The 25,044-nt window shown below is 33.8% G+C and overlaps 1 protein-coding gene and 1 long non-coding RNA gene across 2 annotated transcripts; one reads left to right on the top strand and one right to left on the bottom strand.

Annotated features, from left to right (window-relative positions):
- Positions 1-2,628: 2,628 nt before the first annotated feature.
- LOC133191299 (uncharacterized) lies at positions 2,629-14,264 on the bottom strand. Its single transcript, XM_061327051.1, has 10 exons — positions 14,246-14,264; positions 14,110-14,148; positions 13,144-13,220; positions 10,861-10,932; positions 10,536-10,668; positions 8,320-8,400; positions 6,954-7,415; positions 4,853-5,076; positions 3,256-3,403; positions 2,629-3,058 (listed from the first exon to the last, which is right to left on the bottom strand). The coding sequence occupies exons 1-10, from the start codon at positions 14,262-14,264 to the stop codon at positions 2,670-2,672; spliced, it is 1,644 nt and encodes a 547-aa protein (XP_061183035.1). The 3' UTR covers positions 2,629-2,669.
- A 1,852-nt stretch (positions 14,265-16,116) lies between these two features.
- Positions 16,117-24,487, top strand: LOC133191493 (uncharacterized). Its single transcript, XR_009721702.1, has 3 exons — positions 16,117-16,172; positions 17,160-17,305; positions 24,305-24,487. It is a non-coding gene; the product is annotated as an uncharacterized LOC133191493 (long non-coding RNA).
- The last annotated feature ends 557 nt before the right edge of the window (positions 24,488-25,044 follow it).

Genomic DNA, 25,044 nt, shown 5'->3' with positions numbered 1-25,044 from the left:
GAGCACGAAGTGCGACGAATTTCCAGTCGGCAAGCAGAGTTTTGACGCTGTTTACGGAGATAGGCAAACATACGATGGCCGATAGCGGCCGACAATTTACACTAACGTTATGTGTGTAACATGTACAGCATTTTCACTGAAAACGCACTGACACATTACACCTAAAAGAAAAAGTGTACAAAGTGTACAGTGTCAAAGCAAATTCCGTGTACACTCTACACCAAAGTTATGTGTGTAGTGTCAGAAAAACTTTCAGGTACACTCTACATCTAAAGGTGAATCAAGATTCAAAACAGAACCAGACGTGTTTCTTTGTGTTGCTCCCGCAAGGTGCCTCTTGAAGTTCACATAGATCTGGCCCCAAGACCATAAACTGCGAATAGATTTAAGTCAAAATTTCAAACCAATATAACTTTTGAAATAATTTTGATATTGAAACCAAATTTTCATCATATATTTCAGTTTAAATGTTATATAAAATTGCAAATTTTTAAGCAACAATATTAAAAAAAAAATTCAAGATACTAAAAAATCAAAATTTTGACTTAAGTCTATTCTCATTTTATGGTTTTGGGGCCTGAGGAAATGCTAGCTGGCATATTAAGTTCTTTGGTAAATAATCAGTAAAGAGCAAAATTAGTATTTTATGAAAGGTTTAAAAGGGTCATCAATTAAATTACAGGTACTTAATCAGATCATGATAATAACTATCGAAAATGCTATTTAGGTCACAGCTTGGAAAACGGATCAGTCTGCCAGTAGGAGAGGTACATCAGCATTCAAATTTTCCAGTCAAAAAATGGAAAGTGATAATTATCACACAATATAAAACAATTCTTGTTTTCATTTCACATTGTGTGAAAATGATTGTAAATATTACTGCTAAGTAAAAGAAAATGATTCACTTTATATATTTTGAAATGTATTATAACCTTTCATCCATATTTACTAGAAACAAGATTTTTCACTTCCAGAACTATATGAACTGTTTGATAGCTTCTACTGGACAGACGCATTTATTTAGCCATTTCCTTATAGCGAAAATATAAATAAAAATTACTTCAGGTTTATGTGAACATCAAGAGGCACTTTGAGGGAGCAGCACGATAAAGAAACATTGGATCTGTTTTGAATCTTGATATCACCTTTAGGTGTAGAGTGTACATGAAAGTTTTACTGACATTTTACACATAAAACGTTGGTGTAGAGTGTACATGAAATTTGCTTTGACACTGTACACTTTTCCTTTTGGGAGTAATGTGTCAGTGAGTTTTCATTGAAAATGCTGTACATGTTACACACATAACGTTAGTGTAAATTGACGGCCGCTATCGACCATCGTACAAACATGCCATACATGGCTGTGTAGCTAAATTTTCGTAGAAGAGAATGGTAATAAACAGTTTCCTGTTTATTTTCTCTGAAAGTATAAATGACTTCGATCTTGGGGAGGGGGGTACTCCATGTAATTCGGAGTTAGATATCTTTTGTTATTACCGGTATAATGCTATGAGTTAAAAAAAATTATTACAGAAACAAGTGTCTGTGTTATGGCTAGGGTATGCCTTAATCTTGAAGCTCAATGTGTCTATAAGGAAAAGTATAAAAGTTGTGTCTGGTCCATAAATTTCTACTGGACTGGAGGAGAATTGGAAGTTCTTACTTCACACAGAAATTTACTTAAATGTCCTGATGGTATATTATGACCTTGACCCAAGATCATTTGGGTAAGCTAAAGGTAACTTTCAGAATAACATGTAATTCTAGTCTGGTCTATAACTCTCTAATGGAAAAATACTGGAAGTTTACACTTCACAAAATGATTACTTATGACCAGAGGGTGTGTCATGAAAGTGTATCTGGCAAGTTTGTGGTCACATTTAGAAGAATGCATTTCCTGTCCTGTTCTTATCAAATGCGACAGTACACTAATTTTTATCTATTTCAATGCGTCCGGATCCTTTTAGTCAGTGTTTTATAAAGGTTTCATAAATTAGCATTTTACATAGCTCATTAGAGTTTAAAACTAAAACGGCCATGAATCGAATGGTATAATTCTGAAAAACTTAACATATTATTGAAGCATGGCATACGGATAGCAGGAACCTTTAACTACTACTCTAATTAAGTAAATTGAAATTCATTTCAAAAATAATTATCTTATAATGTAAAACGCAATTCCTCTCTTGATAGTTAATGTTCGAATCAAATCACTGTTTAATTTTCATCCTGAACAGAAATGAAAATAAATACAATTTTCAATGAAATTTGATAACAAAATTTTTAGAAAAGTTCTTTTAACTTCATGGAAAAAAAGGAGAGCCCCTCCATGAAAAAAATAATTCAACGTTCACTTTTTGTCATTCAAATACACTATATGTAAATGTAATGGACATATTATAGGGATGAAAAAAATCTGCACTTTACTAGAAACTTTTATGCAGCTGACGTTGGTGTATTTAACATATGCGCATACATCTGTTTCACTGAACTCCTCCCAGGCACCTGATCCCACCTCTGGTATTTCCCGGGGTCCCATTTTTCCTGTTCGTATTCCTTACAGGATTTCACTGTCCGTTATCTTCACTTTTTACATCAAAGACTTAAAAATAGAAAGCACACATTGAATTTAAATATCTTCGTTTTATTTTTCTTCTCAATACCATTAACTAGAACAACAACCATCCAGAGAATGAGGAGTAGCTTCCCTCTACTTTCCCGCGCACACGTCTTATACTAACAGTGTCCCCCGTGGATAGACCGTAGATAAACACCCCCGTGCTGCTGTCGTATTCATCTCCCTTAGTTTCCTCTCCAAAAGTTTTTGGACCACTTATCTGAGAACCCACTTTTCTCTGAATTATCAGCTGTGTTTCTAGTTCAGCCCCGTTTGTCTCAACCGTCCACGTGAAGAGGTAGGTTCCACTAACACTGCACGTGAATACCCCCGTCAAACGATTAAAGTCATGATGGGTGTCTAATAACACGTCACTGAATGGGACAATAGTACTCGTACTATCCGACGTGAGCACCGCTGTAAATGCCGGAGTTGTGACGTCTGAAATGGATTAAAGATATGATTTTTTCATGCATTTTGACTCCTTCTCCCTTTTTTTTTTACAATCAACTTATTAAGTTATTAAAGGGAATGCAAAATTAACCATCTAAAAGTGTATTGTTTAAAAACTTTCATGAGTACATACCTCATCATGAAAATCATTCATCCCCCACCTTTTTCAGAAAAAAAAAACATACTTGCAATTTTATATCCCGAAAACGCTGTAGTTCCCCTGTAGCCAACATAATGACGGCCTCCAATATTAACATTGTCATGAGAATTGAGGTTTAAGACAGCCAGAGTCGCCCCGGAATCAGAATGTCCGCTCTCTGAGTCGGGAAAGGTCTGAAAAATATGTAAAGATTGGAATTATTTACAATCTGTTGAAAGAAATGCAAACTAGACATGAATCGTATCAAGGTGGTGTGTTACAACGCGAAATGTAAGATTATTACATTTTGCGCTTTAACATTTTGCGTCGAGGTCAACGCAAAATGTAATAACACAAAATGTAATAAGAGACGTTTAGGATTATTACATTTTGCGTCTAGATTTACGCAAAATGTTATGACGTAAAATGTAATAACACAATGTTTTGTACTATTACATTTTGCGTTGTTACATTTTGTATCGAAGATTAAGCAAAATGCAACAACGCAAAACGTATTAACACAGTTTTTGGTCAGTTAGGTTCAGAATAATGTTCAGTTTAGTAGTTGATCGAGAAAAGAAACGGAAAGATAGAAAAAAAAAGAAAATAAACAAACTCATTCTTACATTAGAACTGATTTCAGTTTTAAAAAAATGAACAAGATTTTTGACCTGTAATCTTAATTTTTGTTTGATTTGATAAATTATGTGAAAATATTCGCTTTTTTAAAGTATAAATGAGCTTGAGTTTACTATGTTGTGCGAAGTATTGCACAATGAAAACCCCAGTCGGCCCCCTTAATTGCATTTACACCCCTAACCGACCCATCCACTTCAACGCAATACCTTTCCATATTTTATAATATTAAATTAATTTTGTGATGTTTAGCGTTGAACAAAATAAAAAAAAAGAAATAATTATGTCTTGTGTTATTACATTTTGTTTTATTACATTTTGCGTTGTCCTCAACGCAAAAATTAAATAACGCAAAATGTAACAATCAAAAAATCGTTTTATTACTTTTTTACATTCTGCGTTGATCTCGACGGAAAATGTAATAATCCCAGTTTATTTCATTTTGCGTTGTTATTACATTTCGCGTTATAACAGTGGTGCGTCCCTCAGCAAAGAACGAATACCCTTCTAATCAACATTTATATTAAGCAGGCTAATATGTTACGTGGGAAGAAAACGTTTAAGAGCAATAATTTTCATTTCATGTTTCTAAATTTGATTTCATTTTTTTTTTTCAAACAATTTGTGGGAATTTTGTGAAAAAAATTATGAATTGCTTCTCAGAAAAGGGGAGTTATACATCTTTGAACGTAAATACCAATGTTTTTGCTACATGCACATGAAGCATTATTCTGGGAGACAATATTTATTGCAAAGATGCTATGTCCTCTCGCCATCGCTTAGATGTGTAAAAATCGCGTTTTATTTTCAAGATACTTGAAATACATGTACAGCCTTTTACATCACATAAGATTTTTGAATGCTTGGTTGCTTCATATTTTCATATTGTGGGCGTATATAAGGACGTTTACATTTAATTAACACCAAACACCAAAGCTGAGATTTTTCTTTGAAATTATATGGGGATGGGGTGGTCATAACAGATCTGTAGTTAAAACTAGACTCACGTTAAGTTTTTGTGCTGCATTAACTTTAATTTGTAGATCGTCGTACTGAGAACCAGACTGTTGTCCCGAAACACCAAAAACATATAAACCGGGACTATCTGCAACAAACGTTTGGTTGCCAGTACGATAACTTCCCTTGTTATCAAATATGACGCTGTTAAACGGAACTGTTGTTGAGCTGTAGCTTGAATGGTTCAGAGCAGTTGTAAATGCATCGATATTTCCTGCAATAGTTTTAAATGAAGCATTTTTAGTATAAGAAAAAAAAATAGAACAAATACAGCAAAAAAAAATGTGAGGATAATGAGCAGTAATCAAGCTCATATTAATCCATTGAACAATGCGAAACGTGAACAGGTCAAAATCACGGGCCCCTGGAAACACCAGAGGTGGGATCAGGTGCCTAGTAGAAGTAAAATCACTTGTCCATTAATCTGAGATGACCAAGTTAGCGGACCAATCCGTGGTGAAAATTAATATAAAATAATGGCTTAACAGTTCAGTTAAAATACGACCCAACGATAGTTTTTTTTTCAATCCGTGTCATTATAACATAGCACTTTAAACAAGGTCGTAATACGGCCTGCAACATCAATTTATTTCTCAGTAGCCTGTCTTGGTTTAATATTTAGAATAACCTGCAGATCTGAAGCTCGCTGGTCTGAAAAATATGGGATGGACAACTAGAGAGCTACACATCCACCCACTGGAAAAAAAAGTGTGTATTTATTGTGTGCAAAAAAGCGCACACCATTTCTCCAATTAATTTTGCTGCCACCTCAGAATATTACCAACCTTTTATTCCTAACATATTCTTTTACTATTTCCACGACAAAACATTCCCTATATACAGCCGTTTTTAATAGCCCTCCTGGGCTTGAAAGTTAGACCATCGACAATTTCGCGATTCACAGCATACTGCCATTTTGCCAAATTGGATGGCATGTCAATTCGAATCAGTTAAAAGACACGATAAGGGTAACATTATTTAAATCTTAATTGAAAATGATCTATAACTATAAACCGTATAAGGATTATTTTTACCCATTCATACTCGCAAATGATTTAGTCATGTTTGGGATTATGTTAAAGAGATAAGATAATAAATGCTGCCTAAAGTTTAAAAAATCGTCCCCTCATTCATGTATTATATACTGATCTATCGTGGTTATAGAAAAGTCTGAATAACAATTTAATCTTTTAATGTAAGATATGCATCCATATATATGTAAACACGATACCGGGTATATCAAAACCATCATATCAAGTTGTCCAGTTACGAATTAAAAATAGTATACTTGCAAACTGAATGTATAAAAGCTTGTATTTCCAATAAAGCAAAACCACCAAAGTCGCTCCCGTAATCGGACTAAATCGGATATCCGGGGCATATACCGAGTCTTTGATCTATTCGTCTGCCTGTTTGTCTGCTAGGCTGTTCGTTCACAAAAACTTTAACCTTGGTCATAACTTTAGAACGGTTGGTGCTAGGACTTTCATATTTCACATGTGTATTCCTTGAGACAAGATCTTTATTTAGGTACCTATAGTTTTGACCTCATGACCTTCGAGTTTGAAAAGTCTTTTACCAAACTTTAACCTTGGTCATAATTTTGAACTGTTAGTACTAATTAAGTTAAAGTTAAATCCTTCGTCAAGGCATAAGGCTCATAAGACGGGTGCTCATACCCCGTTTCTGTGGTGCTAGGCGAATAATAGTCATTGACTGATGGTACACCAGTTCATCACAGGTTAATTCCAAAGCGCAACCCGGTACCCGCTGCATCTGGGTGGACTGAGGCAATGCAGATAAAAGACATCATGATCTTGAAGTTTTACTTTTTTGTGATTTTATATTATACATGAGTTTTCTCTGTGACAAGACCTTTCTATGTATACCAACATTTTTGACGTCGAGACCTTGGAGCTTGACCACCTCTTGATAAACTTTAATCTTGGCCATATGCATCAGTTTTTCACAAACACATCTTGTTTTTCAAATAAAATATCTGCAATTTGCAATTTTGCCGACATGACAAATGATCCAGCTAAGAATTTGAAAATAATTGTGAAAACAAAAACAGAAATAAAATTTACTCACTATCTAGTGGCCCATCGTAAATTTTCCAGCCCGCAAAAAAACTGCTGATGGTTCTGCTTCCAGAAAATTGATGCACATTTATTTTATCATTCTTGTTCAAACGAAGTACTGCAAAGGAGGTGCTCGAATCGTCAACCGTGGAAGCCTTCGGATCAGTTATCGCTGCGACACCCACGGGATACCCATTTTTCATCAAACTGGTGTCGACCCCATTTCCGTGTGAAACTATTCCCCATGCAAACATATATAAGCCTGCTTGGGGACACAAAAATATCCCCGTGCTACTGGCATATCCGCCCCCAATATTAATGGCAGTCTGGTCGAAGATTATATCCCTTGATCCTGGCCCGGTGACGGTTTGATTGTTTTGTGTGAAGAAGGCCACGCTGTAGGACGTGTAGGGGGCTGCTGATGATGATGACATCACTGTACCTGGAGTGGTGGAGCCACCAACGGAATTAGCTATGAACAAAAAAAAAAACAAAACAATGTAAGGTATCTTAATATGATTAACAGTAAAAAAAAAAACACGTCACTATTAAAACAAAAAAATTTACAATATTAAAATTGCTGTCATGTTGCCATATACACAGTACTACCAAAGACTCTCAGAACACAGAGATGTGTGTTTTTGTTTTCGTTAATTATAGGCAAATAAAAATGTCACTAACCCAAGTTACAGTTGTTATTACACAAATCCCCATCACAGCACTGGTGGCACTTGACTGCCGTAGCCCTTTTTCTACCGAATGGTATGTGTACTAGTGAATCGCACGTCTGTAAAATGTACAAAATCATCACACAGCTAGAGAGAATGGAGTCCTATTTATGCTCTGTTTTATTTTGTGGTTTAATTTTTTGTTTTTGTTTGTTTGTTTTTGCTTTTTAACTTAAATACCATTCCAGTGAATCTTTTCCTTTAGTGTATAGAGGGTAGTTTCTTGCCCTGGTCCCCAAAATGGATGCTCATGGGCTCCAAATACCAGGGTCTTCTAAGCATCACGAATCCTAGTTTTAGCGCCAGGTGCTCTGTTTCCAAACTCACTTTTCAAAACTGATTTAGAAATTAAATGGAACACGTGCTGACTTACCTGTCCGTGTTCACATCTACTTGTGAAATAGCGCTGACCAAATACAGTTCTCTCCTCTAATAGGCATTTCTGAATGAGATGTCATTTGAAAGAATTAGACGAGGAAGCGAGGGTGGTGATGATAATATCGGTATAAAGTGAGTAACAATATATTATATAAAATATGTATTATCTGAGTGTTGCCTTTGATTGGTGTGATGGGTACTTCGCTTTTATGAACTTGCATCGTTTTTAGAAATTATAAATCTGGTATAAACTAGCCTCATTTAAACTACATGGTACTATCTTGTGGCAATCACCAGGGGCGTGGATATCACGACAGTCGTAACACAATGGCCCCCTGGAGATGGGATACCCTGGAAAATCAAACATTCACCTTTATCATTCAGGTTTGGCCATCTCTAAAAAAAATTTTTTTTTGCCCTCTCCCGACCACAGTGCGACTGACTGGCTAAAAATAACCCAACTCAAAACTTTTTTAAACCTCCAGGAAACGATTTTTTTTTTATTAATTCCGGAATTTTCTCATCCCGACAACAACTATTTTGATTTTATTAATAGCCTCAATTTTAACAGATTTTGAAAATTTGGCGTTGATATTGAAAATTTCTAGGGAAAAACTTCCCCACCTACCTACCGACTCCATTTTCTTAAATCCTGAGTCGGGAGAGGGCAAACAAACAAATAATCAAGTTATTTGCTACAAAAAATGCATTTTGACATGAGGCTTAATTAATGAAAAAATTCAATCCATAAGAAAAGCACATCATTTTGTTATAATTTGATTCTTTTTAAACGTTCTTGTAATTGAGTAAATTAATTATTTGCACTGCAGTTTCTTTTTCCGTAAAAACAATCTTTTTTTCTTTTTCTTGCCATCATTGAATGTAAAATCGTTAACGACATGGATTGCTCTTGTTTTGTGAGAAAAATGAGAACTGTAGATTCATTTTAGAGCATTCTATCCAAGAAAAATGCGCGATCCCTGCTTAAAAATGTTAAACGCATAAAGTATCTTTAAGTAAAATTGTATATTTTGCATAAAATCTTTTTAAATGTTATTTTCTGACTGGAACCGGGGTAGTTCTATTCAAAACCTATTGTTTTGATTCATACCAAAATCGCCCATATTGTGAGTACTGTTTTGAAATCATTGATGGGTTTAATAGGTCTGGTACTAAAATTGTAAAATGGCACAAACATATTGCGCGTAACGTACAAATCTTGTGTTCAAATTGTCAAGGTCAAAGTTAGAGTATCTACTTACCAATGAAGCGTATCACTTGACCTTGCTTCGAATTCAGATTTGGTAAGTGAAATTTGCCCGAGGTCTTATTGGATTGTGAATTTAAAACATTTTGTTAGTATAGTACAAGAAACATAAAAGATTACGTCCCAATCATGTTTTAATGCTGATTGGAAGATATTCCTCGACTTTACACCCTATACTATAATACTATATATACTTTTTGATTTTACTTTGTATACAGACCAGAACGATATTGTGAGGATGAGCTATAAATGTCATTTTTGATTAAGCTTTATTCTGCCAAAGTACGCTATTAATTGATGCATTATTTCGAACATATTTCAGCATTTTAGCGGAGTTTAATTATAACTACACACCTTTATATATGTATCTAATTACTGTCTAATTTGATTTAGAGGTATGGTTATGGTATAACTCTGAGGTAAAAATATGATATAATGTTAATATAGATATTAAGTGTCTATTTTGTAGTTTATGGGGTTGGTAACCAACTCTTTCTTGCGATTTGTCAGCTCGATCCGTTTTCGTTATAAATAAGTTGATGACACAAGGATATCAACAATCTCTTTTAAAGTGAACATTTCGAAGTCGAATATTGACCAGATGTTTTTCATAAAAATTGTTAAGCCATTATTTTCACACTGTTCAAATTGTCTACGGATTCTTCGGTTTACCAAGGAGCGGGTGTGACTGGTCGACAAAGGGTGCTTACTCCTCCATGGCACCTGATCCCACCTCTCTGTTTTAAGAAGTCCACGTTGGCTCTACTCATAGTTGTATTGTTTAAATGGACTTTTGAGAATGATAACTGTTCGTTACCTTCACATTTCATACATCGCTTCGTGATCGGCAGGCCCGGGTTCGATTTTCGTTCGCCGCGCCGCGTCAAAGCTAAGACGTAAACATAGGTAGTAACTGTTCCTTCCCCAAGCGCCCGACACTAAAAGTGAAATTAAGTCACGGGTCTTTCAGATGAGACCTTAGAAACCCAGGTCCCGTGATACGGTAGGCGTTGGCACGATAAAGAACCCTCACTGCTCAAAGGCCCTGATTACGGAGTATAGGTCTAAATTTGAAGCCTTTCACCGGTATATGGTGACGTCTCTATATGAGTGAAAATTCTCGAATGGGACGTTTATAACATACAATCAATCAATCACATTTCATGCACCACAAATTATTACTGAATAATTGATCACTAACACCTTGATTACAACTCACCGTCTGCCCCACATCCCTCGCTGTTACACATGTCCCCCACACAGCAGTCTGTACATAACAGCTGGCCTGGGATGTGGGAGGATCCGTCACGCTTAGGGTGAACAACTGTTCTGTTTATAGTTTTAGTACAATCCTGAAATGATTAACGAATATTTTTCCAAAGGTAATACAATGTACCGGTAAGTATTGTGTTTTTCTCAAAACACATCCATTATAAGGATTATTCATACGTGACTTTTTTTCCTTTAAAATTGATTACATGTGTCTAATTCGTTATGGAACTGATTGATCCATACTTGTATTGTATGGTCTAGGTGATCCTTACCAGAGATGACATACACCCGGTCCAGTAGCTGACATCGCCATTATCAGATCGGTACAGACGTACCCCACATACCTACAAATACCAGAGACAATAGCTATAGTTAAGGTGCCAAAATAAACATTAATTCGAATCCAATAATTGAAGATTTTATTTTTTAAAATTATTTGAAAATATTATATATTCCATTATTTTGCTCAATACTTGCTTTGATGCTCGCGTCGAATTAATTATTGCTCTACTCAACTGAATTGATGCGCGTATGTTGAATTAAAAAGAGCAATTATATCTCAATTATTGCTCTCATCAATTCAGTTGTTGAGGTTTAAAGCGTGTTGGGTTATTACTAGAAAAATAATTTACACTTTAGTATAAATGTTTTGTTGATATCTTTAATGTAATTGAAGACATCTTGTTACTTTACAAAAATTTTGTTAGAAAAATCAATGAGCGCATCAATTTATTAAAGAGACCACAAATTCAATTTAAGAGATTATCATTTAAATCATAGATATGTTGACTTGAAAAATATCACCAATGAAAAAGTTGTTGCACGCATTACCCAGAGTAAATTAATGATAACAATAATTCAATTGAAGCAATACAAGTACGTGTAATTCAATTATTGAGCACATTAATCGAATTGATACGTGCAGTAAATCAAGTGAAGAGAGCATTAATTCAATTACTGCGCGCATAAATTGATTACTGCTCTTCTCCGCTGAATTAAATTATTATACTCATCATTTCATTTGAAAAGAGCAAAAATTAAAAAGTAAACTAATTAATGATATCAACAATTGAATAAATGTGTGCAGTAGTTCAGAAATGAAAACTGATATAATTAAATATTTCACATTTTGAAGAGATATCTAATAGAATTGTTGCGTGCATATCAAATGAATTGATGAAAATTCAAATAAAGAAATCTTCAATTACATGTATTTAAGTTTATTTTAATTTGGCTCTCCATAAATATCTGACTTTAAAGTGACACATTTAAAAAAAAGGATAGCATACAATGTGGGAAAAAAAATACAGAGGACCTAAATATATTTAGCATACTAAATAAAAAAAATGTGTTAATAGATATGTATAACAATTTTTTGCATTATTATCGTGTTGAATGGGGGAGAGAGAAGGGGCACCTCGATCCTCCTCCAATATGTTTACCCAGCTAAATGTCATGGTTGAGAACATAGATAGGTATCTCTGTAGAATGCCTTAACCCCCCCTTTTTTTTCAGAATGTGTTCTTCTGGATTGAAAACTGAAGATCTATGGAAGTTAAACCGTTCTGCTAGACATTAATGATTGGATGAATTTGAACATACTTAAACTTAACCCAAGTAAAACGGAATTTATATTATTCGGAAGTCATAAAATGCTATCTGCGTCTTCAACGAAATCGATCAATGTGGTTGGTGCAAATGTTCACGCACTCCCGTATATTAAATATCGCGGATGTTACTTGGATGAACATTTAAGCTTTAGGAATTTGTTAGTGAAAAATGTAGCAAAATTTCGATGAATCTTTACCACATCAGATACATTCGCCAATACCTTACTGAAGACTCATGTAAACAGTTAGTACAGTCTCTAGTAATAAGCCATCTGGATTACGCCAACAGTTTGCCAAAATGTACAATGTACCATCAAACGACTACAGTTATTACAGAATCGAGAAGCAAAACTCGTGCTTAAACTAAAATCAACTGACAGTTCTACAGAAGCTCTTAAAATTCTACACTGGCTACCAGTTACCTATAGGATTAAATTTAAAATAGCTTGTCTTGTTTTTAAGTGTCTTAATGACAGGACAGTCCCATGTATCTGCGGGAAATACTTAGCATTAGAACTTCCACTTACAAGATTCGCTCCATTGATAATTTGGCTAAAACTCTCACCGTCCCAATCGCAAAACGCAAAACATCTGCCTCAAGATCCTTCGCCATTTCAGGACCTACCGTGTGGAACGAGGTACCTCCTAACTACGAGCCATCAGCGATTTTAACGTTTTTAAGAGACATTTAAAAGCTTTTTATTTTACAAGTGCATTCAATTGACGTTTTAATTATAGGTTAACTATACAACTTTGTTTTATTTTCAGTTAAAATAGTTTTTTTAATTATTAAATTAATTTAAATATTAATTAGTTGTTTAACTTTGTTTAGGTCATTTTAAATGCATGCACATGTACAGCGCCATTGATTGCATTTTATCTGTAACATTGTGCGCTTTATACATGTTAATAATAATAAAATAATAATAAAAACCGATCCCTTACCTCTCCTTTGTTGCATACTTCTATCCGGTTACACAGTCGTGGCTCAAAGGTATCAGAACATCGTAAACATTGTAGGGCTTCAACGAAAACAGGTGTCAGAAGATAGTAAATATTGTAGGGCTTCAACAAAAAAGGTATCAGAAATCGTAAACATTGTAGGGCTTCAGCGAAAACAGGTGTCAGAAGATAGTAAACATTGTAGGGCTTCAACAAAAAAAGGTATCAGAAATCGTAAACATTGTAGGGCTTCAGCGAAAACAGGTGTCAGAAGATAGTAAACATTGTAGGGCTTCAACAAAAAAAGGTATCAGAAATCGTAAACATTGTAGGGCTTCAGCGAAAACAGGTGTCAGAAGATAGTAAACATTGTAGGGCTTCAATAAAAAAAGGTATCAGAAATCGTAAACATTGTAGGGCTTCAGCGAAAACAGGTGTCAGAAGATAGTAAACATTGTAGGGCTTCAACGAAAACAGGTGTCAGAAGATAGTAAACATTGTAGGGCTTCAACAACAAAAACAGGTGTCAGAAAATCGTAAACATTGTAGGGCTTCAACAACAACAAAAAAGTAACAGAAAATCGTAAACATTGTAGGGCTTCAACGAAAAAAAAAGGGAATCAGAACACATCGTAAACATTGTAGGGCTTCAACAATAAAGGTATCAGAACACATCGTGAACATTGTAGGGCTTCAACGAAAAAAGATAACAGAACATAGTAAATATTGTAGGGCTTCAACGAAAAAAAAGATAACAGAACATTGTAAACATTGTAGGGCTTCAACAAAAAGGTGAATAGTAAATTAGTGTATTTCAAACAACCTATATAATTCCCAACAGGTATTTATCAATATGTTATGAAAAATTCTGAAATCAGAAATTTCATCATTTATTAATGTGACGATAATATTAATAGCAATTTACACTGAGCCACAAAGATACATAAAATGTAGGCATTGTCAACTTACCTCCAAACGACTTTTGCAGGGAGAATAGAAGTAATATAGCTGTAAAGTGATAAAATATAGCACGAATATTACTATTTTTTCCAAGCAGGAAAACAACAAGAGAGGAAGCTAAAAATTTCTAATGAAAAGTACTCACTGATCAGAGAGAAATTCATAATGTATATTATATATTATATAAAGTTTTTGGGACTATATTGGGCTCCCTGAAATTCCAGTGTCAAAAGGCAAAGATAAGAATGTACGATATTTTGCAATTCTTTAGGTGTGCGGGCACTAAGAAAGTTTTGTTCAAAATTACAAGACTGTTCGGCGAAGATAAGAATCAAGGTTAAATTTTTCACCTTTTCGAACTGAACTGAATTTACCTGACACTATCTAAAATGGCAAATGGGTGAATTCAAAAATAATGACCAGCAAATTGAAATTTTTTGGAAAAAAAAAATCAATCTGTCAAATCCTCACATATTTTTAGCTCCACTGGTCAGAGACCAGAAGAGCTTATGCGATAGTAAGGTGTACGTCGTCCGTCTGTTTGTCTGTAAACAGTTTTTCAAAATGACACTCCTCCTACTGTTTTGGTCTGATTTCAATATAACTTGGATCACAAGTAGAATACAATAAGATACTTATTTTTTTCTATTGTTTTTTGATTTCGATGAACGGTGTTGCCATGGTTACTAAAAATAGAAATTTATGTGAAATACTTTCAAAACACTACTCCTCCCACAGTTTTGGTCTGATTTCAATATACTTGACACACAAGTAGAATACACTAAGATACATTATTCTGTGTGTCGGTTTTTGATTTTAATGAACGGTGTTGCCATGGTTACTAAAAAAAGACATTTAATTTCTGTGAAATACTGTCAAAACACTTCTCTTCCTACAGTTTGGTCTGATTTTAATATAACATGGCATGCAAGTAGACTACACTGAGATACATAATTGTCTTTATCGTTTTTTTAATTTTGATAAATGATGTTGCCATAAGGTTACTAAAATCGAAATTTCTGTAAAAGTCTTTTAAAAGGCTATTCCTCCTACAATGTTATTCTGATTGCAATAAATCTTGCCATGAAAAGAGACTAGATCAAGGATCATTATTCTATTTGTTGCTGTTGCAAAGTTCACGTCCAAGTCCTTTGTTATAAGTTCAAACCAGTAGAGCTACAGTCTCGTCAGAGACTTCTGGTTCACTTGTAACATCATATTGTATACATTTTATTTAAAATCTCCGAAGTTACGATAAATTGAATAATGCATAAAAAGTTTCAGAAATCACTGATAAATACTAAAACCCCTATTTGGCCATATAAATTTAAAATTTAGATTCTCATCCTAATTTGCTAAAAAATTGGGGCGGGTGGGCGGATTTTATTTTTTATTTTTTAATTGAAAGTATCAACAAAACATTCGTACACGTAAATTTTACAGTATGTTAATGCCAAATGAATATGAATAGATTTTATTGTTTTCATATTCTTTTAAATATCTACAGAAGATTCTTGTTATAGAAAATTAAAAATATATATAACGTTAGTTTTATTAACAAATTATCAAGTACACGGATACGGCACACGCCAAACAAAATGAGGTGCTGATCCTAATAAATTGCATATGCATGTTTTCTCATCGGCCTTTTCCCAAATACCTTATAGTTTTACCAACAACTCCTGTTCTGTTTTCCTTACATATTTAAACTGCTTTTATTGCCGATTTTTCTCCATTCTTCACATAGTTTTTTTGCTATAAATAGCGCCACGCGACTTTTAATACAGACTGGAGATAACTCTTAAATTTTGACCCAGATTCTTGCTGAATAAAAATACATGAAAATAATACGTTTGGCACCATAAAAGCAAAATAAAAAACAATGGGGCGGGGCACTTTGAGAGGGGCGGGCGGGGATGAGAATCTAAAGATTAATTTTACCTGGCCTTTACTGCATTATTGTGCAAACGATTTCAATAAAGTAAAAGAATCAGTCAGCGAACAAGCTAATATTTAAAAAATGGCGGACTCGGGGAAGCGAAAACCTTCGGCGTCCAAGGAAACGCTGGAAAGTATGCTTGTTTATATTTTTCCTGTAAAAATAAATATAAAAACAGTCATTTCTTTCTTTAAAGAGTCATGAACATACATATGACCAGACAATAGCCATTATATACATTTTTATAAACGGCCATTGTTTATCTATTTATATGGCAAGAACAGGTCCAGCACAATCTCTTGATTTAGCTATATAGCTTGTAATAGCTATATAGCTTTATCAAGCTATTCAAAATAGCTTGTTAAAGCTATTTATATGCAGTTTTGCAGAAAAATGTTTCTTGTAAGAAATAGACTAAAAGTCGCAAGTATTTGACTATTCATATATGTACTATGGGCTATCAAAACAACAACCAAAATCAAAGATAGTTCTAACATTGCCGCATTTGAATACTTTTAAGCAAAAGATGTATTTTCATTGTTTGAGTAACTGTACACTACCTTGTGTGCGTAGAGGTGTGGATCTCATTGTGCTGAATTATTACCAATCAATTATCTTGTTGACCATAATTGGCCTCCTTTATAATTTCATTGCAGAAGTAACTGTATCAATTGCTTTATATAGCCCCAAAACATTTAGAACTTTGAGTACAAAGTCTCCTGAGGAGACGCAATTTGATGAGTGATTTCTACATGCATTATTTTCAGAAGAGTTCAAGGTTGAATATTATCACTGCATCAAGGTGCGACTTTTTGTGCGTGCTGAGAAAATAACATATTTAAGAAAAAAGTGTGATAAAATAGCTAAATCAAGCTATTCTGAATAGCTTAATGAAGCTATATAGCTAAATCAAGCTATATAGCTAAATTAAGAGATTGTGCCGGACCTGAAGAAGGTACTGCATTTTTAGGTCTTGACATATCTACATATATGGCAAGAAATTGGTACATGTACTACATTTTTAGTTGATACTTTTTTAACCATGGTCGGTTAAATTATATACAAATTATACAGAAATGAGCAATGATGAATGTAACTATAATGTACTTTTTTTTTTCAGCCCTTTTAGAGATTTCAAAACTCCTGAATACTGGTTTTGATGCTGAGACTTTAGCAACATGTGTTCGTCTTTGTGAAAATGGTGTGAACCCAGAAGCCCTAGTCCTGGTCATTCAAGAACTGCGTAGGGAAACTGCAGCTGTTAGAGTAAGTCAGACATACAGATTTATTGCCCCTGAGATCAAACCATGGAATATTAGGGTATTGCTTTTTAGCCCTGAGTCTCTTTCTACAACTTTAAATTTAGTTGTTCTGAGACTATGATTAATTGTAGAAAGACTTTTAGGGCCAAAAAAAAGTGTTTCTACAACTTTAAACAATCTAATAATATGAAATAGAGACTTTATATTTGGTCAAGCAGAGAGGCTTGATGTCAGGTCTAAGTCATTTATGAAGGTCAAAGTCAGATATCTGTACAAATTTTGCTACTAGTAGGGATGGTGTGTTTTCTGTGAAATTTTGTAATACACTTTTATATGTGGAACAGAGTAACAGCTGCTCAATTTTCCTCACTTATTTTTGTAAACAATTTATAGTCCATGTGAGACGATTCATCCAGAATGTAAGTGCCATATTCCTTAACCTGATTTCCTTCTTGCTTTGGGTTGGCTACTGGAAGTAAAGGATAACTTTAAAGACTTTTTTATGTCCGTCTGTGATGGAATGCAGTATGGTATGGTGATCATATCTGTTCATCTGTCTGATAGCTTATCTGTGTCTGGCTTATAACTTAAGTACTATGAGGCATAGAAGCATAGAATCATTAAACTTTATCAGCTGATGCATCTTGGATAAAAGGTGTGTCACATTTTAAAGTTAATAGGTCACTGTGACATTTAATTATGTTGATATGGCCAAATATAGGGCTCATAACAATTCAACTGGAAAATTTTTGGCCTAGAATCTTCAAACTTTGATAAATAATGTATCTTAGGTAGAGTGTGTCACACCTAACATTAAGGTCACTGTAATTGTAAAAGGAATAGAGTTATTTTTTTCACCATATTAGTTTTCTCAAGGCTGTTGTTTTCCATCCACTATATAAGCCTCAGCTTTGTTTACAGTTCAACGTATATTGCTTCATGGATTCTAGGAGTGAAACGGTTCACCGCGGTATCGATGCACCGCGGTATTTTTTCTCGGTTTGATACACGGTGCAAAATCTCAAATTTTCGGTTCGGTTCATTTTTCGGTCGGGATCGTTATTCAGTCGGGTTTGGCATAAGGTATAACACGTTACTCAGTATAAATAAGTATAGAAAACGTAAATTTTTGATGACTGATAGCTTGTAAAATAATTTTTGACAGTCAAATAATTTTAATCAATTTCTTCTAGTCAATTTGCAAATAAAATTCGTAAAATATGTGACTAGATTTAGAAAAAGAAAGCATAAAACAACGTAGAATTTGTTTCCTTCTATCAAAATGTATCGTATCGAAAATAACCGAACCGAGACAAAATTATACAATACGTATCGAACCGTGAAGGAGATGTATCGTTTCACCCCTAACGGATTCTACCTTAAGAACACATCTCCTTCATTGTCATTGTGATATAGTTGGGCGCAACAAAAATGACTTCTGTATGCCTCAAGATAGCCTCTGCCACATCAGGAAAAAAGCTATCAAAAGATATTCAATATCAACTACACAGGTCAATGCATTACAAATTGAAATGAACACAAATGCACCTTCAATGAAATAAAACAAATCCACTCTCAATGAAATGAACGTAAACAAAAAGAACAACATGAGATATACATGCACTTCACGCTGCAGCGACCAGGTGTAACAAATGCAAAGGGTTTATATACCCCAGTGCTGATATAGTAGATAGGAAAAATAATTTGGCATATGCCTATTTACAAGTTGTGTTCATCTTGAAGATGATATTTAAAAAGAAAATACTAGGTTTCAAGGAAGGTATTCCCTACAGATGTAAGAGTAATTTAGTAACCTTGTACAAAAATGTAACATGAAGAAATACAGATTTTTTACGATATATAACTATATATACCGGTATATATATATATATATATATATATATATATATATATATATATATATATATATATATATATATATATATATATATATAATAGGGATGGCAATTTGTAACCGGTTAACCGATTAATCGGTCGGAACGATGGTAATCGGTTAGAAAATCCGTAAGCGGTTAGTCGGAAAAAAAATAAAATATATATGTAACTTTGAGCACAATTTTCTTAAAATTCATTTTTATAAAGGAAACCTCTGCATAAAAAGCTGATTACTTATAGCATATTACACATCTTATTATCAAGCTAAATTGGTGGTAATTATGTCTCTCAGGAAAGAGAGAGTAATTGATCAGTTTTCAACTTTAGGAAGTGTTAATGAATACTGTTTTTAAAAACATCATGTGTTCCTGTTTTGAAAAAAAAACATCTGATAATTTTTTAAAAACATCGTGTGTTCACGTTTTGCACACATTTGATAATTAGATCTAAGACAATAGGTTTGGATTATGTTTTCATTACAATTATAGTCTTCATCCTACCTGGATTTACCTTAATTTTACCAAGAAATAAGAAAAAATAAGAGAAAAGGAATAAACGAATTAATAAATGAAAATTTGTTATATGCATTTCAAACACATGAATGATTTGACTGAAAAATGAATATTAATAAAATCTTATAATAAAGAATAATAATTTAGACATGAAACGCATATGACTTTATTTCCTAATCTTTCCCTATAGGTTTCCCTTTCCCATATTCTCAAGCTGTGATACAGACCATAGCAATTAAGTAATTATCTTACCTGTACAAATTCCCATTTTGCACACATTCTTTTCCTCACATGAATTTCATATGTGTGCAAAATGGGAACAAACCTCTCAACTGTCCTGTAATTCTTTTATGATGATAAATAAATAACCGTAGAGCACTGTGAATTAGTATGTCTATCTTGTGTCATTATCTATTGAATTATATCATTAGAAGAAGCATTGTAAATTAAGTGGAAGTTAAAGCATAGTTTTGATTATGGTGACAATGCGGAATGAACTTGTGACATCTACACTGACCAATCTTTGTCTGATTTCTGAGGCAAGGGTAATGGTTTTCTTAATTTTTTCTTGTCTTTTGAAATTGAAGAAAACATATGTACATATAGTTTCCAAATGAAGAAAATAAAGTAAAAGTTTCTAACATCTAACTTCTTATATATATATGAATACTTAGATTTTGATACGATTAACCGATTAATTGGTCGGAACATCTTGCGATTAACTGATTAGCAATTCTGTTATTGATTGCCATCCCTAATATATATATATATATATATATATATATATATATATATATATATATATATATATATAGTTGTTTTTTTTTAAAAATTCTTTTTGTTTCTAACAATGATGACATAAATATACAGCTACAAATATGCAAGACTTAACCAGTTCATCACACACAGATTGAGTAATTCCATTTGTCCTATGGGAGTTATTATCCAATCCATGGAATTTGTTGGGGTTCAGTTGAACATGCACAAGGAATTTTGATAAGAGACAAATTGCATCTGCCAAATTAAATATTAATTAATGAGTTGAATGCACGAAGTCTGCCCTAATAATTTCTGTAGGACCATCTCTGATCAAGCAGGTTTACTAGTATATCTTGGGAATTGGGTAGACTAGTACATCTTGCAAATTGGGTAGTGAATTTATGGATATGGCTTCTCAATTGCAATTGATAGCGTCTGTCAAATCAAAAGAGCTTTTGATGGCTTGCCTTTTCTTTTCAAAAATTAATTTGGTATTATATCATAGTTATACGTCACTGAGACGACGAATGCAGAAGTTTTGTCAGTGTAATCATAAACATAATGAAAATTTGTTACACCAGAAATTAAAAAGAAAAGATTTTTACCTTGCTTCTAGGTCAGTTTCAGAAAGCACCAAAGACTATTTGAATCAGATTTGTTTAGTATTTTGATGTTTTATTAGACAGTGTCATTGATCATCTTTCATAAATTAAACAATGAACAAAGCTGCAGATTAGGCATTTTTGTTTCACAACCTAGGATGTACCATTTGATCTTATTAATAAAGTATAGTGTACATCAAACATTAAAAGCAATAGAAATCATTGAAATCTTTGTACTAAGGTTGACTTGACATACACACTTTAATATCTATTTATAAACAATATCTGAAGGATGTATCGTGTGCCGTAGTGGTGCACTTTATGTACTTTTAAGATTTCACATTTGTGTTGTGTAGTGGTTATTAGTGACTTAAGTCTTCTTGAGTCAGGTAGTGGTGGTTACAGTATGGAGCACATGGCTCTCTGGTCATAGGAATTTGGCAAGTAACCCAAAGGTTCAAGCCCAGATGCACTTGATCTTCTGTGTTACATCCTTAAGCAAAGCACTTTATCCACGTTGTTTCCACCCAGCTGCATTTGATACAGGCCAATACTGGGAATTAACCAGCAATGGACTAGTGTCCCATCCAGGGGGATTCAATGACTCTATCTGCTTAGCACCACAGAAACTGGTATAAGCTCTGGCCTTATCAGCCTCATGACTTGGAGAAGGAAGGAAAAGGAGGTGGTAACAGTGAACCACTGGGCAGAATGATTCTACATTGTAAAGTAATATTTGTTAAAGGCGTCTACCTTGGGCTAAGGATGTGGTTTGAGGTCTCTTCAAATTTGACTTAAGGAAGCTCTAAACACTAACAAAAAGTGCTTTTTGGACTTGGAGAAAATTATATCATATAAAGGTGTGCATATTAAGACTATTTAATTCATTTTCAACATAGGGTACCTGCCTTATTTCTGCAAGAAAAATGTTCAAAGACAATGGACTATGCGTGAACAGAAATCACTATTGTTTACCAACATTGGGAAAATTACCGGTAATGGAAATAATGAATTCAATTACTTATTTTTGGTCTAATATAATGCTATGAATATTTTAATCTATTACAAATTGTGTAATTAACTATAAATAACCATTTTTTCTATCTTACTTCTAAGGGCAGATCACTCTATCTGTATAAAACTACCCTACAATTAGAACTCTTTAGTGTGCAGTGTTTAGAGCTTCCTTAAAATGATAAACTTTTGCCCACTTTGAGGACTAGGATCAGGTAGGTCACTGTGACGTACTTTCTGAAGTTTATGGCATATCATTTTGATACCTTTAAACCAACATATTCTGAATACTATGACATGTAGGGTAACCAAACCTAGAGACTTGATGTATCTTATGGCCCAGGGGTGTGTGAACCCAAAAGGTGTCATGCTGACCTATTTTTTGATTTGTCATATCTTTTTTAAAAATTGGATACTAAGAGGCATGTGATCATCAGACCTTGTCATTTACTGGTAATGTGCTTTGGTGCCAGGGGATATGTTGATCCAAAAGTAGATCACATTGACCTCTTTTGAATTTGATATCTATTTATTGTCAAATCTTTTTTAATAGATAACTCTTACACTATGAGGTTAAGGATCATTAAACCACATACATCTTGAGGTCTTTTAACGTACTGAATACACTTGCATTACTCCAGCATGCCAGAGGACCACGGTGAGATACTTTTAACTTGAGGCTGCATATAAGGAGTTTAGGGACGTTAACCAAGGCTCTTGCTTGTAGGAATAACAATTGCATATACATGTACTAATAAAAGTCAGATTTTCAGGAATTAAAGTTTGGTTGAAAACTCAAACCATCAAACCATTTTGGTTGATGCCCCCTAGGAGTAGGGTGTGATAGTTTCGAACATAGGTATTTTTCTTTTAATGAAGATTTCTGCAACCCAAAAGTACGTAAAGATAGCCTCATTTTGTAATGTTTTGATTTGCTAAATACAGTATTGTTTCATACCCATCTAGTACACATCACCATATTATATCAAAGGCACTTGACATTTTAAAATAAATCTGTGTATAGTTATTATTGCAGTATGGAACTTTTTTATTTATAAAAAGAAATATTAAAACATCTAGAACCTGTGTCTTTTTGGTGCACCTTGGAACCTGTACACGATGTAGTTTGTTATTGCCTGTTCTGCAATTTAATAGAAGGGTGTTTCTAGGCCCTTGATTTATTTTTTGGGGGTAGGGGGATTATAATTTCTTAAACATGGAAGTTATGAAACTAATCAAATATCTTAATGCTCAGATCAAATCAGTTTGGTTCCTGTAATGTAGCAGTGCTTCATTATGACCAATTCCCACTATGAAAATTCATCTTATTTAGGTCCCAGTAATCAAAGATTCAAGGATATGGTTTTTGGTCTGTCTATTAATCTGTTTGTCCACAGAAAATTAACCTTGGCCATAACTTTTGAATGGTTGGTGCTAGGGCTTTCATGTATCACATGTGTATTCCTTGTGTCAAGATCTTTCTTTGGGTACCAACATATTTGACCTCATGACCTTGGAGTTTGACCTACTTTTGAAAATTTTTACCAAACTTTAACCTATGCCATAACTTTGAATGATTGGTGCTAGGGCTTTTATATTTCATGTATATTCCATGTGACCAAATCTTTTGTTGGATACCAACTTTTTTGACATTGAAAAACTTTAACCAGTTGGTGCATTAAGGGCTTTCATATATCACATGTGTATTCCTTGTAACAAGACCCTCTTTTGGGTACCAACATTTTTAACCTCCTGACATTGACCTACAATATAAAAACTTAAGCCTTGTCTATATTTTTTGAACAGTTGGTGTTAGGGCTTTCTTATTTCACTCATATATTCCTTGTGACAAGACCTTTCCTTTGGTACCAATATTTTAGACCTCATGACCTTGGAGTATGACCTAACTTTTGAAAAAAACTTTGACCATTGCCATATTTTCTGATTGTTGGTTGCTAGGGCTTTTATATTTCATATCTGTTTTCCTGATGACAAGACTTTTCTTTGGGTATCAACATTTTTGATCTCTTGACCTTGAGTTTGACCTACATTTGAAAAACTTTAACCTTGGCCTTGAGCTGCCATACAGGGACATCTGTGTTTCACAAACACATTTCGCTTTTTTTTAAGTATCAGTGCTATTAGCCTTTTACACTTTAGAGAAAGTTAGAGTTGTCATCAATTATAAATAAATGTAACAGCATTTTCTGTCCACTTCAGGCAGCAGAAGGATGAGGAATATTACCCTTTCTGAGTGGATGGAGTTGATTGAAAAAAGAAGACAGTGTGGCTGCATGTGACTAAACCTGTTGTCAGTGGATGACTTGTGAAATAGATTTTTTTCTCCATATTTATGAAAGCATGACTTTTACTTGTACTACTCAAATAAATATTTTAAACTTTTCCCATCTTTTTTTGTGTTCCCAACTTTCACTAAAAGAAGAGAATATTAAGGTTGTCTATCTCTCATCATGTCTACTTCAGTAACTGGGAATTATCACAAAAATGTCAGTGAATTCAGAAGCAATGTGCCTCAGTCTACTCAGTTGTAATTTTCTTCAAAGTTCATCATTAGTATCATATAATACAGGAAAATTACAAAATCTCAAATAAACATGAATGAAAACATCAATTGTGCATTTTGTAGTTAAAATTGAAGAAAATTGCAGTTTAGAAAAAAAGGTATCCATGCATCTGATAATATGTCCATAGGACATGAATGCCCCACCCAGGGTTCATAAGTATTGCAACATGAAAATTTATATTAGTGTATGAATATCTTAAATAGTTTCTATAAAACTAAATTTTATACACAATAAATAGTAAAGTCAAAGGTCATTGGGAAGGTCAAGGTAATAAAAAATTGGACACTTCTTTAAATTTAATATCTCTAATAGTTTCTTCGAAACCGGGCTAAAGGCAAAATAAAGAAAATGAGGTCAAGGTCATACAATCTTGGA

The sequence above is a fragment of the Saccostrea echinata genome, unplaced genomic scaffold (assembly GCF_033153115.1).
Source record: "Saccostrea echinata isolate AGI-Se365-2 ecotype Australia unplaced genomic scaffold, CSIRO_AGI_Sech_v1 ptg000023l, whole genome shotgun sequence".
NCBI lineage: Eukaryota > Metazoa > Mollusca > Bivalvia > Ostreida > Ostreidae > Saccostrea > Saccostrea echinata.
The sequence above is the reverse complement of the archived record's forward strand: the minus strand, read 5'-3'. Positions and strand labels throughout refer to the sequence as shown.